Source organism: Haliaeetus leucocephalus, unplaced genomic scaffold (genome assembly GCF_000737465.1).
Source record: "Haliaeetus leucocephalus isolate CR32 unplaced genomic scaffold, Haliaeetus_leucocephalus-4.0 Scaffold41, whole genome shotgun sequence".
Taxonomy (NCBI): domain Eukaryota; kingdom Metazoa; phylum Chordata; class Aves; order Accipitriformes; family Accipitridae; genus Haliaeetus; species Haliaeetus leucocephalus.
In genome coordinates, this window is record NW_010972477.1 from 731,214 (window position 1) to 745,921 (window position 14,708).

Below are 14,708 nucleotides of genomic sequence, written 5' to 3' on the forward strand. Positions count from 1 at the left end.
CATTCAAAATAAGTTCCCCTCACTTTTACTGATTATTAGGATTTCAGTGGGAATAGAACTGGCTACAGGATAATGCTTTTGAAAATCCTGTTTTAAATTCTATTCACAAATCTCCAGTCAGAATAATACTTACTCCTATATTCTATTATTTCTAATTGAAAGTTTGAGAAACTCCTTTTTTACTTTAATAATAATAAACATGTTAAATTTGTTATATAATACTTTCATCTGAGGAATTCAAAGTCACTTACAAAAATCATCTGATTTCCAGACTAACGACCTCTGCTGACTAATTGGAGCATAGTTAAGGACTCTTTCACGCAATTCTGAATCCCAGCTGCAGTACATGGCAATTTAGAACAAGGAGAGACAAACAGTATTAGTGTAGTTGAAACTAGAACGAATTCCCAAGAATCATATGGTATGGTAGTTGGTAACCTGTCCAAAAAGTACTGTCACTTAAAAAACAGCTGGACAGAGATTCAGTCTAAGCTCTGATCTGACAGACCCACAAGCTGCAGCAGAACATGACCACTGAAGGCCACGAACATGGACTGGTTCATCACTGGGTTAGTTAGTGGGTTACACCCACTGAATGGTCTTAAGTGCTCTCTTCCAGTGTCCGTTGGTGATGGCTTCATACAACCAAATTCCTAGTCTTCTTGGGCTCTTCCCTCACTGTGACACAGATGCAACCATGAGCTAGCCTAAAACTTTGGAAGTACTGGAAAATTTCCCCTCTCAACTGAACTTGGAGCTTTAAGTTGCTCTTTAGATTGCCAAAGTAGTTGTAAGCATGACAAGAGAATGCAAAAGCCAAGACAAGATGTGTAATGTGTTACTATAATGGGAGAAGCGATAATAATAGTGTTTGACATGTATCACAATATTCCAAGGAGGGGGTTCAAAATCTAGAGACAAGAAAATGTTGTAAGAAAGCCAGTTGCTGCATAAATACACAGAAAGCAACGGGTTTGACATTCTCACAATTCCTATGACCATCTGAGCAAAACAGCTTCTCAGCTAAAGACATATTTTATATCCCCAGATGGAGTTGGTGAAAGTAAGGCTATGTTCCTGTCAACCTAAGCTGTCCAATTATGGAGGCACACATGCAGTGTAGCCACTAAAAGCCCTGATGATGAATCTTTCTGATGTCTTATGCTGGGTTTATTTTTAAAAAACAATGTAGCCCTTTGTTACTGGTGCCAACCCAAATCTCTGCCACTCAGCACTAGTGTCAGTTGCTGGCTGTTGCTGCCTTAAAAGATGGTGTCGCAATCATGTCCCCTGCATTTTTTTCTAGCATACTACCATCCTGAATACAAGCCAATTCTCTAAATCACAGGAGAGTCTTGCTGTCTATTAATGCGTATATTCAGAATCCACACTGAGAGCATCTAGTCACCTCCCCGTTCTGGATACACATACTACACCACAGAATTTTCGCTGTTTGTGTATTGGTGGGAATTGTTACATGAATTTGAAATCAAAGCCAAATACTGAGAAATTCTACAGCAGAATTGCACTCTTCTACTGTTAGAAACCCTATATAAGCAATCTTTCCCCAGTGATGGTCAAGGGCAGAGATACATATACGCCTGCAGCCATGGCTCACATCTTCTGGACTGGCTGGGTTGTTCTCACAAGGCTAGAAAAGAAGGTGTGAAGATCATGTTAATGCTGCTGTCACATGGCCCTGGTTGCATGGCTGGCTTGGGGCCAGGCTGTCCCTGAGTGTAAATCAAAGCACCAGCTTGCTCACATCCATAAGGTATCGTTCCAATAACATGGGTTTTCTGGAGGAGGGAAGTGCTTGGCCTGCACCTCTCTTCTTATGAAGAACAAGCCTATTTTGAAAGATCAGGAGAGGGAAGATTAAGAATTAAAAGAATTATTACAGCGTCTTTGTGAAACCTAAGATTTTTCTAACCATTGAGGAAGACTCAAAAGGAAGGAGTTGCTCTGTTTCATTAGAAGAAGGGATTGCAGTCTGATCTGATTTTATTTGGCTTGATAAGTGACTAAGTTGACTGACCTCTGATTTCTGAATCTTTGAGGAGAGATTAGAAGAGAAAAGCATCTGGTAACTGTTACACAGCTGTCAAGGCCAAGTAATTGGGTTACACACTCCACTTGCAAGAGTCATCATGCTGAATATTCTGCATTAGCCTACAATTAGAAAGTGTCTCTCCTAACATACCATACAGTTGAATTTTTGAGGTGCTTTGATCTTGCTGAGGTCAGAGTAGGTACCTTATATAAGAGCATTTACTGATTTCTCATTCTTGAGAGCGGTGCATTTCACTGTGAAATTTCCTCTGCAACGGTTAGCATTACAGCAAGGGTGAGGGGGTGATCCTCCACCATTCATTCAAAATACCATTTCAGAAGGACCCCTGTGCTGTTTGTTCTCATCTGCTACTGAGTTGCATTGCTTTACTTCTACTGTGTTTTGTTTCTAGGAGTACCATAGTTCTTGTTCTCCTGGTGTTCTGCATATGCTTCCTAGTGGCTTGTATTATGTACCTACATGTCACACGAGTACAAGTAAGTGATTCAAGATTTTATGACTATTCTTCCTTTTGGTGGCTATGCTTCGTTTGTCCTTTGGAATATGAAGCCATAAGTGCATGCTTCACACAGTCATACAGTCTGAAATCTGTGCTTTTCAAGTTCATTGCTAAATAATGTATTAGGCACTTCAAAACCGAAGATGGTTCACCCGAAAGTAGACTTTTTACATGAGTGATCATTACAGCAGTGTAGCATTCAGTGCCATTAATGCTATGCTTTTTGTCTTTTTTGCTACGTCTTCCCTGAACACCTATCACTAGCTACTGAATCATTCCAGTGCTCAGATAAACAGCTGCTTTAACCTGACTTTTTCTCCTTTCTGACTACAGAGTACACCAATTCTCCCTTCCATTCCAACTGGTATCTGGGTGTAAAGTCCTGCTAACTTCCCCTCTGTTTTCAAAACTTTTCCTGCCAAAGCAGCAGCTGTTTTGATGGTAAAGCACAATGTTTTGTACACGCAACCCTTGGCCTTTTCAAAACCTTTAGTAATGATTAATTCTCCTGCATTACATTTTCACAACAGTAATGATGCAGAAGGACATTTGGTTGTTGGAGGAGAGAACTAGGTCTTCCAGATCAGAATAAAACATCTACAGACTAATATTCTGATGAAAAAAATCTATAGTGGCTTAATCTAAATTTAGTCTTTTCAGACAAATATCAGGAGAAAACACCTACACAGTTAATCAGCTTTGCTGATTAGCACACACTAATTTTTAGTTAAGAAAAAATGCCCTTTGGCAGGAGGAAAGTAATTGTTTTCATGGAAACATAAATAGTATATTAGCAGACTATCTGGTACAGAGCAGATCTTTATTTACAAACTTACACAATTATTTGGGAGTAATTTTGATGATCTCTTTTGTTTCATAAAGGCACAGTAATTTATCATCTGTTGTTCTGTCTATGGACGGTAGAAACACAGATGAAGTTTGGAGGAAATTGCTCCTCTTTATGCCACTTCCCTGGGGCTAGCGCAAACTTAAGGTTTGTTCCAGCTGTTTTGGCAGTCAACAGCATTTGAACTTATTCCAGGTTCCTCTAGAGATTCAGTACCTTACAGGATCAAATCCAGCATTAGAAAAATAAAGAAATATAAAACCTCAGAATATCACAGTTTGACATTTTGTGGTGAAAATTTGTCTTATATAATAAATAAAAGATAATGAATATTCTACATATAATTAATACAGAATTGTAAACCAGTCATTCCCCTATTTTAATCAGTCTTCTGGCACTTATTTGCTATTTTACACTGGACAAGTGACTCAACTTCTCCATGCCTTAGCATTAAAGGCCTCACTCATAAAACCACTATAATAATGTTTTACTATACCAGTTACCTAGCATTTGGGGGATCTGACAGTACTTGTTTAGTTAATAAAAATTCCAGAAATGAAAGAAAACAAAGAAAATAAAGCCCAAAATGCTCTGCTATCATAAAAGAGCAGATGCAATCTTAGAATGACCAAAAGTGAGAAGTATAAACCATTTAAGTGTCAGTCAGAGTTTTAATTCAGACATGTCTCATACCTTCTAAAGGTTTATTTTCCTTTTTAACACAATAGCCTAGCATGTCAACATTTAGAACATATACATACCACACACACAAAAAAGAGTGTCTGTGCAATGTGTCAGGACACACTGTCTTTGAATCTGCATTTTGCTTTGTCACTATTAACCGTGCAGCATTACCTTTGAACTACGGGGATTCTCTCTGTAACAAGCAGTAGATAACTTACTTGGTTGCAGACTGAATTAATGGAATATATATATACACATATACATAGTATCATTATTTTGTATTTTATTTATATGGATAAAACCACACATGTTCCACCTTGTGTGCATAGGATTTTGATCTAGTTGGGTGGACAACTTGATGGGTAGAAAACCGTCTGGATGCTCAATTCAGAGCATAGCAATTTATGGTCATACTCTACCTGGAAGACAGTAATAAGTGGGGTACCACAGGACTTTATCCTGGGACCTGTCCTGTTGAACATTTTTATCAACGACCTGGAGAAGGACATGGAGTATACTCATAAGTTTTCAGGTGACTCTGATTTCAGGGCAACAGCCAACACACTGGCAGGATGACCACTGAGGGGGACCTAGATAGATTGGCAGAATGGGCCAACAGGAATCTTACAAAATACATCATGGGTAAATGCTCAGACCAGGCCCTGAGAAAGAAGAACCCTCTGCAATGACACAGGCTGGGGACCGACCAGCTGTGCAAAAATGGCCTGGGGGTCAAGGCAGACAGTACTTTTGGGCCCCTTGAGGTCCCTCCCAACCTCAACTGTATGATAGTGATGAATAAATGCAGAAATAGTCTATCTCTTTTTTCGTAGTGTAATTTTGGACAGTGCTGTATCCCCTCCCTTGAGACACAGCTTTTCAATGTGAGATTCTTAGAATTCGAGGTTTTTGTTCTACAATATGCTCACTATTTTATTAAAGATGATATACCTCAGGTATCCTGATATATTTTGCTGATGCTGACTAATAGTTAAACTGGTTTCTGGTGTAACAAATTATCTCAGGTCCATGATATGCTTATATAAATCTATTGATATTACGCTGGTTGTTCCCCACCTACATTTACATTGACTTAATCCATACTGAAGCCAGTATTTGCAGATCACACATGTTTCTGTAATTGCTGTATTGCATGTTTCACAGCCCAGATGAAGTCGATTCACCTATAACTACCTCAAACTTTTAATTCGTGGTCACACACACGGGAAATGTCTCTGCATATGTGAAAGGAAGGGGAGGAGTGTCAATGTGTGATTTTTGTTGTGCCAAGGCCACAGAAACCCCTCTCTACGGGTACTTTGCTGCCTGCCAGAAGCTATGCTTTTGATGTCGATGATACCCATGAAGTGAACAGCTTTTCTTCAGGACTGGTGACTTTCATCCAAAAATTAGGTGTTTGCTTGCTCCATTTGATCTTAAATCAAATCCAGCCTTGATAAGTCTGAGCCCCCTCTTTTAAGGGACACAGGATTGTTCCCACTTTAAATCTGATTGTTTCCTGGAGTTGATTCTTGCCCCTTGAAGTCACTGGAAGAATTCCTGTGGTCTGAAAGATGTATCGTGGATCTAGTAGATAATAGATGCCCCAAACATTCTTAACGCAAGGGGAGAAGAAGGAAAGCAGCTTTCCCTGGAACCAGAGTAGATCATTATGACTGGAACAAGCATAAGTACTAGAGCCTGACAGACTTATCCTTCCTCTCTCACCTTCTGTCACTGGCTTCATGTGTGCTCACAGCAGCAAGCACTTCACACTTCACAGTGATGGAATCAGGGTAAAAATGGAGATGAGCAAGACATTCACAAGACTCCATTCCACCAGACGTTTTTGTTCTCTACTGCTCTTTCTGCTGTGACAAATTCAGTATTTTTCATGAGTCCTGATAATTAAAACTACCCTGGCATTTAACATTACTATTATAACAGGAGACACAAATACCACTCCAAAATTCTGTGCTACCACAGTATGTTCTCTTGGATCACTATTTGTAGCTGATGATTTGCAAGGCAAAAAATGCTTTGGGTATTTTCCCCATGAGAACAAAATCAAATGCCATCCTAATTTATTATTTGCATTATGAGCAGACATCCTACTAACCTTTCAAAGAGTTTTAATTATAGTGAGAAATAATGTATAGTAATAATAATTTCACATTTATTACCCCCAAAAATGCAATTACCATTAAAACACATGTACACAATAATAACTGCATGCTTGTTTTATAATTTGCAGTGCAGGCAAAATGTCTGTATCCCTTATCCGCTTCCTTTTATAGACTACTAAAAAATAACAACCCCACTTTAAAAAATATTTTTAAATCTTTACCTATAATTTTTTTTCTTCCTTAGTGTTTTCCAGGGTGCCTGACAATACAAATTCGTACCATTTTGTGTATTTTTATTGTGATCTTAATATACTCCGTCGCTCAAGGATGTGTGGTGAGTATTTAAATCAAGCATCACTTAATTTAGCATTCTGTCTAAAGAACAACCTGGTACAGATCTCTTAAACACATACCATAGTCTCATCTGGTGAATTCCTACTCTTTTTATTATTCATACTTGCAGAGCATGTTTCTTCAAAATTAAAGCCCTTTGCTAGAATTTGAACTTTCACTGCCCTGAGTCAGGGTGTTGAATTATTAATGGCAAAGCTATTAGCAAATTACACAAATAATACCTAGTCAACTCCTATAGAAATTTTTATATCAAACCTTAGTATCACATAGTCTGCTGATGTCATATACTTCATGGGAAAACTATTTTTAAATGTTCAACTTGCTTACTAGTTCAATGGCTAATATTTTGTGACAGACAAGGCATGGTGTCAAACAACATTACTTATTTCTGTGTGGCAACTTAGAGAACATATTTCTGCGTAATAACAGGGGGATATTTTTAGTCCAGGCAGATCAGAAAAGGTAACGAGATCTTAAAATATGGGCAGTATTGCATAACAAGAAAAGGTGCTTACACTGTGCTACTTACATGATCCATTCACATCTAATGTCTAGGAAGTTTCTCTTGTATGAAGTGAACTTGATCAATACTTCTGAAAATTGAGCTTCTTTTACTGTAGATTAGCAGCTAGTTCTGCATGGTGGACTTGAATGTCAAATGGGATTTAAACTTCCACTCAAGTATTTGGCATTTAGTTGCCTTGTCAAATTCCTAGCACTCAATTTCAGCATTTTGGCTGCTAATGCTAATGAATTAAACATGTTAGGGCACCCAGAGGAAAGAATCCACACAAAAATAGCACACTGAACACAACTGGAAATGCTGAGGAGGCAGATGTCTCAAATCATGCCTCTCTGCGGGATTTAGGCAATGTGTTCTGACCAATAGGAAGACAGTGATTTCATGAGCAATTCACAGCGCTAACTGAGATGCCAAGCCCCTTATTTTGTATTTTCTGTATTCACTCATCCCTGGCCCTGCCCTGAGAACATCTACCAAGCTGATCCCCATGAACTGAATAGGCAGAGGATCCCTCGTCTGCGAATTCCAATGTCCTGAGAGGTACCAAGAATTACTGATGTTCAGACATTTCTGGGAATTCCTGAACATCAGCTGTGTGAGTAACACACAGCCCTAATAGCACACGTACATGTATGTGGTTCTTAACGTGCATATAGCCCAGAATGCATACAGATGTGCAGTGCCTCCAGGCTAGCTAGTATCTCAGCAAGTTCTGTGTATGTGACTTTAGGATTGAGACAAATATTATGACAGCTGGAACCTTTGTGGATCAGCCCCCATAGATCTGACACTTACTTTGACCAAATGAAAAAAGCACCATTGTTGCCACTTAAAGACAGTGAAAATGAGAAACAGACATTGTAAGGCCTAAGGCAAAGTTGAACATCAGTGGAAGAAGGCAGATTCGAATTCAGAATTCTGGCCTCCAACAAGGCGGTGATCATTCAGTTACAACTTAGAAAAGGTCACATATATAACTTTATCCTTTATTGATGCAAAAATAGCCTGTAACCATTGAAATGCTTAGGAGAAATGTTTAATCAGTAGAAATGATTAGTTCCTGCAAAGTAATGCCTCTAGAATTCTCAGCTAGCAGAGGAGCTAGGTGTTGAGGTTTCACTCTTAGTTGTAGAGCAGATGGTGTTTTCCTAGATGGATTGCACATCATTTATGAAGCCCTCATGCATACCTATGTTTTTGGATGAGTTTAGTATGAACAGCATTTTTAAGGATATTGAAAAAAAATCACATTAAACGGATTTTTCACTTCACTCTTTCTCATCTCATTTCATAATGTAGCCATTATGAGTTTAACTCACATTTTATCTGTTATGTCTCATCTTTTTAAATGACTACGACCCCCTGTAAAATATATTGCTTAATCACCTTTCAGGTTGTCAGTTATTTTACAGCATGCTATAAAGTTTCATTATCAGTGGTTAGGATGAAATAAAAAGGTCTAATAACACACTTCAAAAGAGAAGCTTAAGTACAGGGCAGGGCTTATGTGCCAGTGCCTGTTAAAATCAATTTCACGCTACCATCCCACTCTCCCCGTTTATGCTAACTCTTATCCTCTCCCTTCATAAGGGGTGAAGGTTGCAGTGCAATTAGGACTGGAGCTCTAGGGACTTGCACTATTTGCCAGAAATTCCTTCTTTCCTTGGGTAACAGCTCTGAGATGTGTACATGACATTGCCTTTGGAAGAAGCAAGTTAAATTTCCTCAAATTTCCCATAAGAAATGCACTAAAACATTTTTTTATTTCCCAGTCTAGGGAGGAAATGGAACTCCTTGGATAACAGAAATGGCAGAGATAATTAAAGATGAGGCCTTGTATTTGAATCATATGTGATAGCAGAATTAGCTCGGAGGTGAAGAAAAGATTTTATTCATGTTTAGCTCTTCAATAAAAGATTAAATTATGTTTTATTTTATATTTGATTAATTGAAATTGATACAGTTTACACAGTCAATAAAACAAACACATTTATTTCTGTGCTCTGTGCAAGAACCTTTCTCACCTGCATGGCCATAAAATGGTTACTGAAGTTCCTTAATTTTGCAGAAATAACGTTGGCTTGAGAATCTCTTGGTTTTGAGCACTGAGAGCGAGACTATTCAACTAAGCCCAGACTTTAATTGGTTGGCCTTACTGGCATATAATGAACAAAGGGTGTCTCCCACCTAAAACTCAGCAAAGCGTTACAGGAAAAGGAGAGAGATTTTATTAGAGCAGTGAGCTGGATGGGAACTCCACGGCCATATTTTTCCCATTAGAAACTAACTACAGTCAGCCCCCATAGCAGCTGTATTTCTGATTATTTCATATTTGACTTTCTCACCTTCTTGCCTCTCCTGTCTTTTCTAGGTTGGCTGTATGCCTTGGGTTTGGAATACCAATTCCAGCAGTTCAATAGTGATCATTTCTCCTGGTGGAACAAATAAAACAATGAATGAACTTCCATGTGACACAGCCCACTACGCTTTCCTTTCCTGTGTGGTGGGGACTCTCACCCTGGCAATATTTCTACGTGTATCTTCCTTGCCAAAAATGATTCTCCTGCTTTTTGTTACAATTTTGTACATAGTTATTCTGGAACTCAGTGGTTACAGAAAAGCAGTGGGGTAGGTATCTTGCAAAGTTAAAACAACGGGTATTTCTGTATAGATAGTCATGACATTGACTACTCATCTGTAAATTGTCCTCTAGCATTCAGTGCTGCTTAGGGATATGTACTCAGCAGAGCATAAGAAATACTTAAGCCATCCTCTCCCCAGCAATTTTGGATGTAGTAATAACCACCAACAGGAAATCAGCTTTTGGGAACTAGCAACTGTTGCCCCATTATTCTGTAGTTTTATGCTAACATACCTCAGCTGAATACACTGCAGTCTAATTATAATATGAAACAGAAAAACACAGTTAAAAACTTCACTTCCATATTTCAGCAGCCCTCAACCAATTCCAATTTCATTTAAGCTTTTGAGTGTTTTTATATTTCCTAATCAAAAGCTTGCACACATATTACAATAATGTATAACATTATAAAATCCTCAAGAAGTTGAATGTTGGTGTGATGCAGTGATCAGATTTACTGTCACCCTTCTCCCTGCCCACAGGAGCCTCTTCAGAAAAGACTAGTGGATAGGGGGTACCCACATCTTCTAAACTAAAGATCTGATACAAAAATACGTAGTGTTAGGTATTAGAAAACCTGGAATAACCCATTTACTTTCCTTTTATTTTTAAGGGGTGGCTCCTTTTATATGCGTGGCTATGAACCAATACTAGCCATTTTGCTATTTTCTTGTGCTTTGGCACTGCATTCCAGACAGGTGGACTTGAAGCTGCGTCTGGACTACCTCTGGGCTGTGCAGGTAAGTCATAGGACTTTTTCTTCTAGTATCCATGCACACAAAATGATGTCTGACTTTTTGAATTGGCTTGCAAATACTTTCAGAACAAATTAGTTGGACTAAGACACTTGCAAAATTTTTCGTGTCTGTTGAGTTTTACAGAGAAAAATTATTAGAGCTTTCTTTCCACAGACCTATAAAATTCATTTGCTCTGGAAGTGATTTTTTTGTTTGTTTGTAGTTGTTCCATAACAGTACATCACTAATGAAGTAATGAAGTAAGGAAGTAATATATTTATATCTAAGGGTGCACTATGGATAGAGGAAATTTCAAACATGGGAAATTGACTGTTAACAATATAAACTTGAGGTAAAGAAATTAAATCCTTGGGGTATTTTCATCTTATAATACAAAAATGGGTGAAAATAAGTTGGTGAACAGGTAAAAATGATGTTCAGGTACCTAAAGAGAGCCTACACGAAAGATGGAGAGGGACTTTTTACAAGGGCATGTAGTGATAGGACAAGGGGTAATGGCTTTAAACTGAAGGAGGGTAGATTTAGATTAGATGTAAGGAAGAAATTCTTTATGATAAGGGTGGTGAGGCACTGGAGCAGGTTGCCCAGAGAGGTTGTGGCTGCCCCATCCCTGGCAGTGTTCACGGCCAGGTTGGATGGGCCTTGGAGCAACCTGGTCTAGTGGAAGGTGTCCTTGCTCATGGCAGGGGGGTTGGACTAGCTGACCTTTTAAAGGCCCCTTCCAACCTGAACCATTCTGTGATTGTATGATTCTATAAACTGAAAAGAAGCAAATAAAACTGATAAAAGGAAATACTTACATCAGGCAATGAAACTATGGAACTCTTTCCCAAAGGAAGATCGGAAACTTATTTAGATACCAAGTGCATGGACTTATTTTTGAAAATATATTTCCAATCATAATCACAGCAAAACCTATAGACATTATATTAGCCATAAGCAGGGTCATCAGGCAATGGCCACCTCCTGTCACGGCTCTCAGCAGTCTTATTCCTACCTGCAGAGTGTTTCACACTGGCCCCTGAGGGAAGGAGAAAGTGGAAGAAGATGTAATTTTGTTTCAGTGGAATTTGGAAGTTGCCTTTATGATAAATCTTACACTCTTACACTCCTGTAGTTCACAGAAGTCACATCCTGTTCTCACCTAAATCCTGTTAACTATGTTGTTAAGAGGACTGTGTAAGTCGTCGCAGTGCTTGCTTTTACATGTAAGATCAAGACTGGCACACATGGGTTAGACACATCCCTGGGTCTACTGTGTTACCTAGAATGGAGAAATCAGGAATGACTTAGCTCTATTATCTCCTACCTTTAAAGTTTTTCTACCTAACAGTTAAGCTCTGTTGGGATTTTTTGTTTGTCTTGATGTTCAAGACCATGTCCACCTCCTTTATGATTTAAGTTTATCTTGTTCTATAATTTCTGTGGACTCTGTGCTGTTTAACTGAGTCAACAACATGTGATCACTTCATTTAATTTTTGTCCTATGACCTGCAGTATTGATAGGTGCTGTGCCCATCAGCCTCAGAAGTTTGTTTTGGACAAACTGATAATAGTTTCCGCTTGCTGTGGTGCCAAATATAGTTTTCAGGTGGGAAAGAAAATCCCCTGACTTTGAAACTCAGAGCAGCACATGACTAGCTGTGTAGTGGCTATCTTTATGTATGTTGGCACATGGTGGAAGTATGTGAGTGCCATATGATCCATGAATACGAAACCTTCTGTATGTTATTTCTAGCAATGAAATAGAGTAGCAAGCAGGAAGAATAACTGTGGCCTTTCAACAGGTCAAGAGTGAGTTCCAGCATCTTAAATGCTTTTCATCATTCCAGCTACTATGACTTGCACAGTGAATTGTGCATCCCTAAGGAACGTACTTCTTAAAGATTCTTACTTTTAAGTTGGCTTTTAATTAGCAATCAATTCGTTTTTAAAAATTGAAGTACAGGAAACTAATGGGATGCTTGCCTGCTGAGAGTCCAGAACTGGACAATAGTAAAGGAAGAAATATAAACTTTTTCTGTTTTCTTGGGGCCAGGTTTTACAGAAATACCTAGTCGTCTACCACTATTGTTAAAACCATTGTGCACTTACTCCAAAGGACAATAAGGGGAGTTAAGACATACAGATGCCTATCAAATTTCAGTAATGTCCAGCGGCATCTTCAGGTACCATTTCAAAAAGTGCTTTTCATCTGAGAAGATCAAATGCCATTTTCCGATCTTTACAACTGCAAATCAGGTCCTTAATGGTACCACCTTGTCTGTGAGATTTGCATGATAATAATCAGAAAGAAAAATAAATCGGTGTAGGTAGAAAATTCAGAAACTAGGGATCAACATAAGTACCATTCTTTGAAAACAGTATGCTGTGTAGGTGCTTGGCCTCTGATGACCTGGGCATGTACCCTTGTTCTTCTCGATTCCACATGGAAGACCTATTCCCTGTACAATAAATAATAGTGGATAACATGTTGCAAGGAATGTTGTCCTGGTTTCCACTCTGTGTATAGGTTGTAAATGACTGAATACAAGGGCTAATTAACATAACATGCAGAAGTACCGTCATGATGGATGTTACAGAAGTGCTTATGGTGCTTGCCTATTCAAATGGATAACTAAAAAAAACCATTATCTTTGTACTTATTAGGCTCTTTGGCATAGTAAAAACCTGAGCATTAAAAGATCTGGGAAGACCGTTGGTTGGAAGTACCTGTATATTAAAACTGCCTTTGAATAGTTAGCAAACTGCAAGCTACTAATTGTTTAACAATCTTTAAGAAGAGACAAGGGTAAAAACCACCTTCTCGAGTGAGAGTTTTCTCTAGCGGCTGGACTGCAGGAGCCCTGTATATGGTTAAACAGTATTCTTGGCCATGTTTCTTTACAGCTACAGTACTACTTACCATTGAACCATGTTGGCTTAACATGGGTATGTTCTTGGTAGCGGAAGTTTTAGAAAGACCATTGACTTAGTGCACAGGGACTGTGGAGATTTTCTTCTGTTTTACAGAGTCAGTGTGCTGGCTCTTTGTGCAAACACTGGATCGCATGAACCACTGCTAGAGCTGGAGACTCGCATCTCCCAGTAGCCAGCTGCTGCTGTGTGAAAGATTTGCCAATGTGGTACAACATGTATTTTTAGGAAACTTCTCAGTTGTTGGCTTACAACTGGGAGAATTTCAGATTCAAGGGCTATTCTGGAAGCTGTAAGCACTTTGTTTGCATACTTTTAGTAAGGCTCATTGTGGGGCTAGTCCTGTAAAAATGTTCTCAGATGAATAAAACCATTTGTGGCATAAGCTGCAATAAGAAGGATTTCATAGATACTTTCATTTAGTTCATCGTGAACAACAAACAGTGTAGTACTAACTAAATGATATTTTAAACACTGAAAGTATCCTGCAGTTAATACCATTACTAATAAGAATATATAGATAGATGCTCAATGGTGTATGCTGAGGTCTGAGGAAAACCCATTTCCACAGATTTTGTCTGCCATGTGAGGAAAAAAACACATTTTGAAGAAAAGCAGATTTCAAACAAGAAAAACTGATTCAGAAGAATGATAGTTTCAAGAAAAGCTAATCTAATTTCTGTGCATCTAGGTTACATAACCAGAACAGAGATAATACGGTATCATTTATGTACATCATGTGGAAAAAATACAGTTTTCTGATTGATGATAAGTTGTTGAAACATTTCTATTTGTACTTACTGTTCACACGTCAATGGCATTACAGGTTCTTGTTGATTTTGTTAGGTTTTTTTCTGTGCCACATTTAACCTTTCTGAATATCACAGTATTTCCAGAAAATATTTGTTGTGGTTTTTTAACAGGCAGTGGGAGGAGAATTTCATTTTCTACATAACACTGTTGAGTAACTCTGTCTGCCTCATATGACAATAACTGTGAATACCAAATATAGGAGCATTTTACTTTTTTGTGACCGATAATCACTTTTGCTTGTGCAAATGATTCAACAAAACTGGAAAAAAAGAGTGAATCCAAGCAATAAATTTATGAAGCAGCTAAAACTGCCAAAAAAAAAAAAAAAAAAAAAGAGTTGCTCACTCACCCAGGATTTGTCAGGGGAGGAAAATAAGAATAATACACTGATATGACTGATTGTTGCCATAAGTCAGTAGTTCCATTGGCCTTGCCGGGCCCGACGCGGGGGGGGGGGGGGGGCTTTCCGCGGG

General features: G+C 38.5%; 1 protein-coding gene across 1 annotated transcript in view; it reads left to right on the forward strand.

Moving 5' to 3' along the window:
• Positions 1-14,708, forward strand: part of ADCY1 (adenylate cyclase 1 (brain)) — a 127,852-nt gene that overhangs the window by 80,739 nt on the left and 32,405 nt on the right. Inside the window, exons 12-15 of the mRNA XM_010577084.1 lie at positions 2,466-2,550; positions 6,475-6,564; positions 9,479-9,735; positions 10,362-10,488. Coding sequence (XP_010575386.1) covers positions 2,466-2,550; positions 6,475-6,564; positions 9,479-9,735; positions 10,362-10,488 — 559 coding nt within the window. The remainder of the gene's footprint in view (positions 1-2,465; positions 2,551-6,474; positions 6,565-9,478; positions 9,736-10,361; positions 10,489-14,708) is intronic.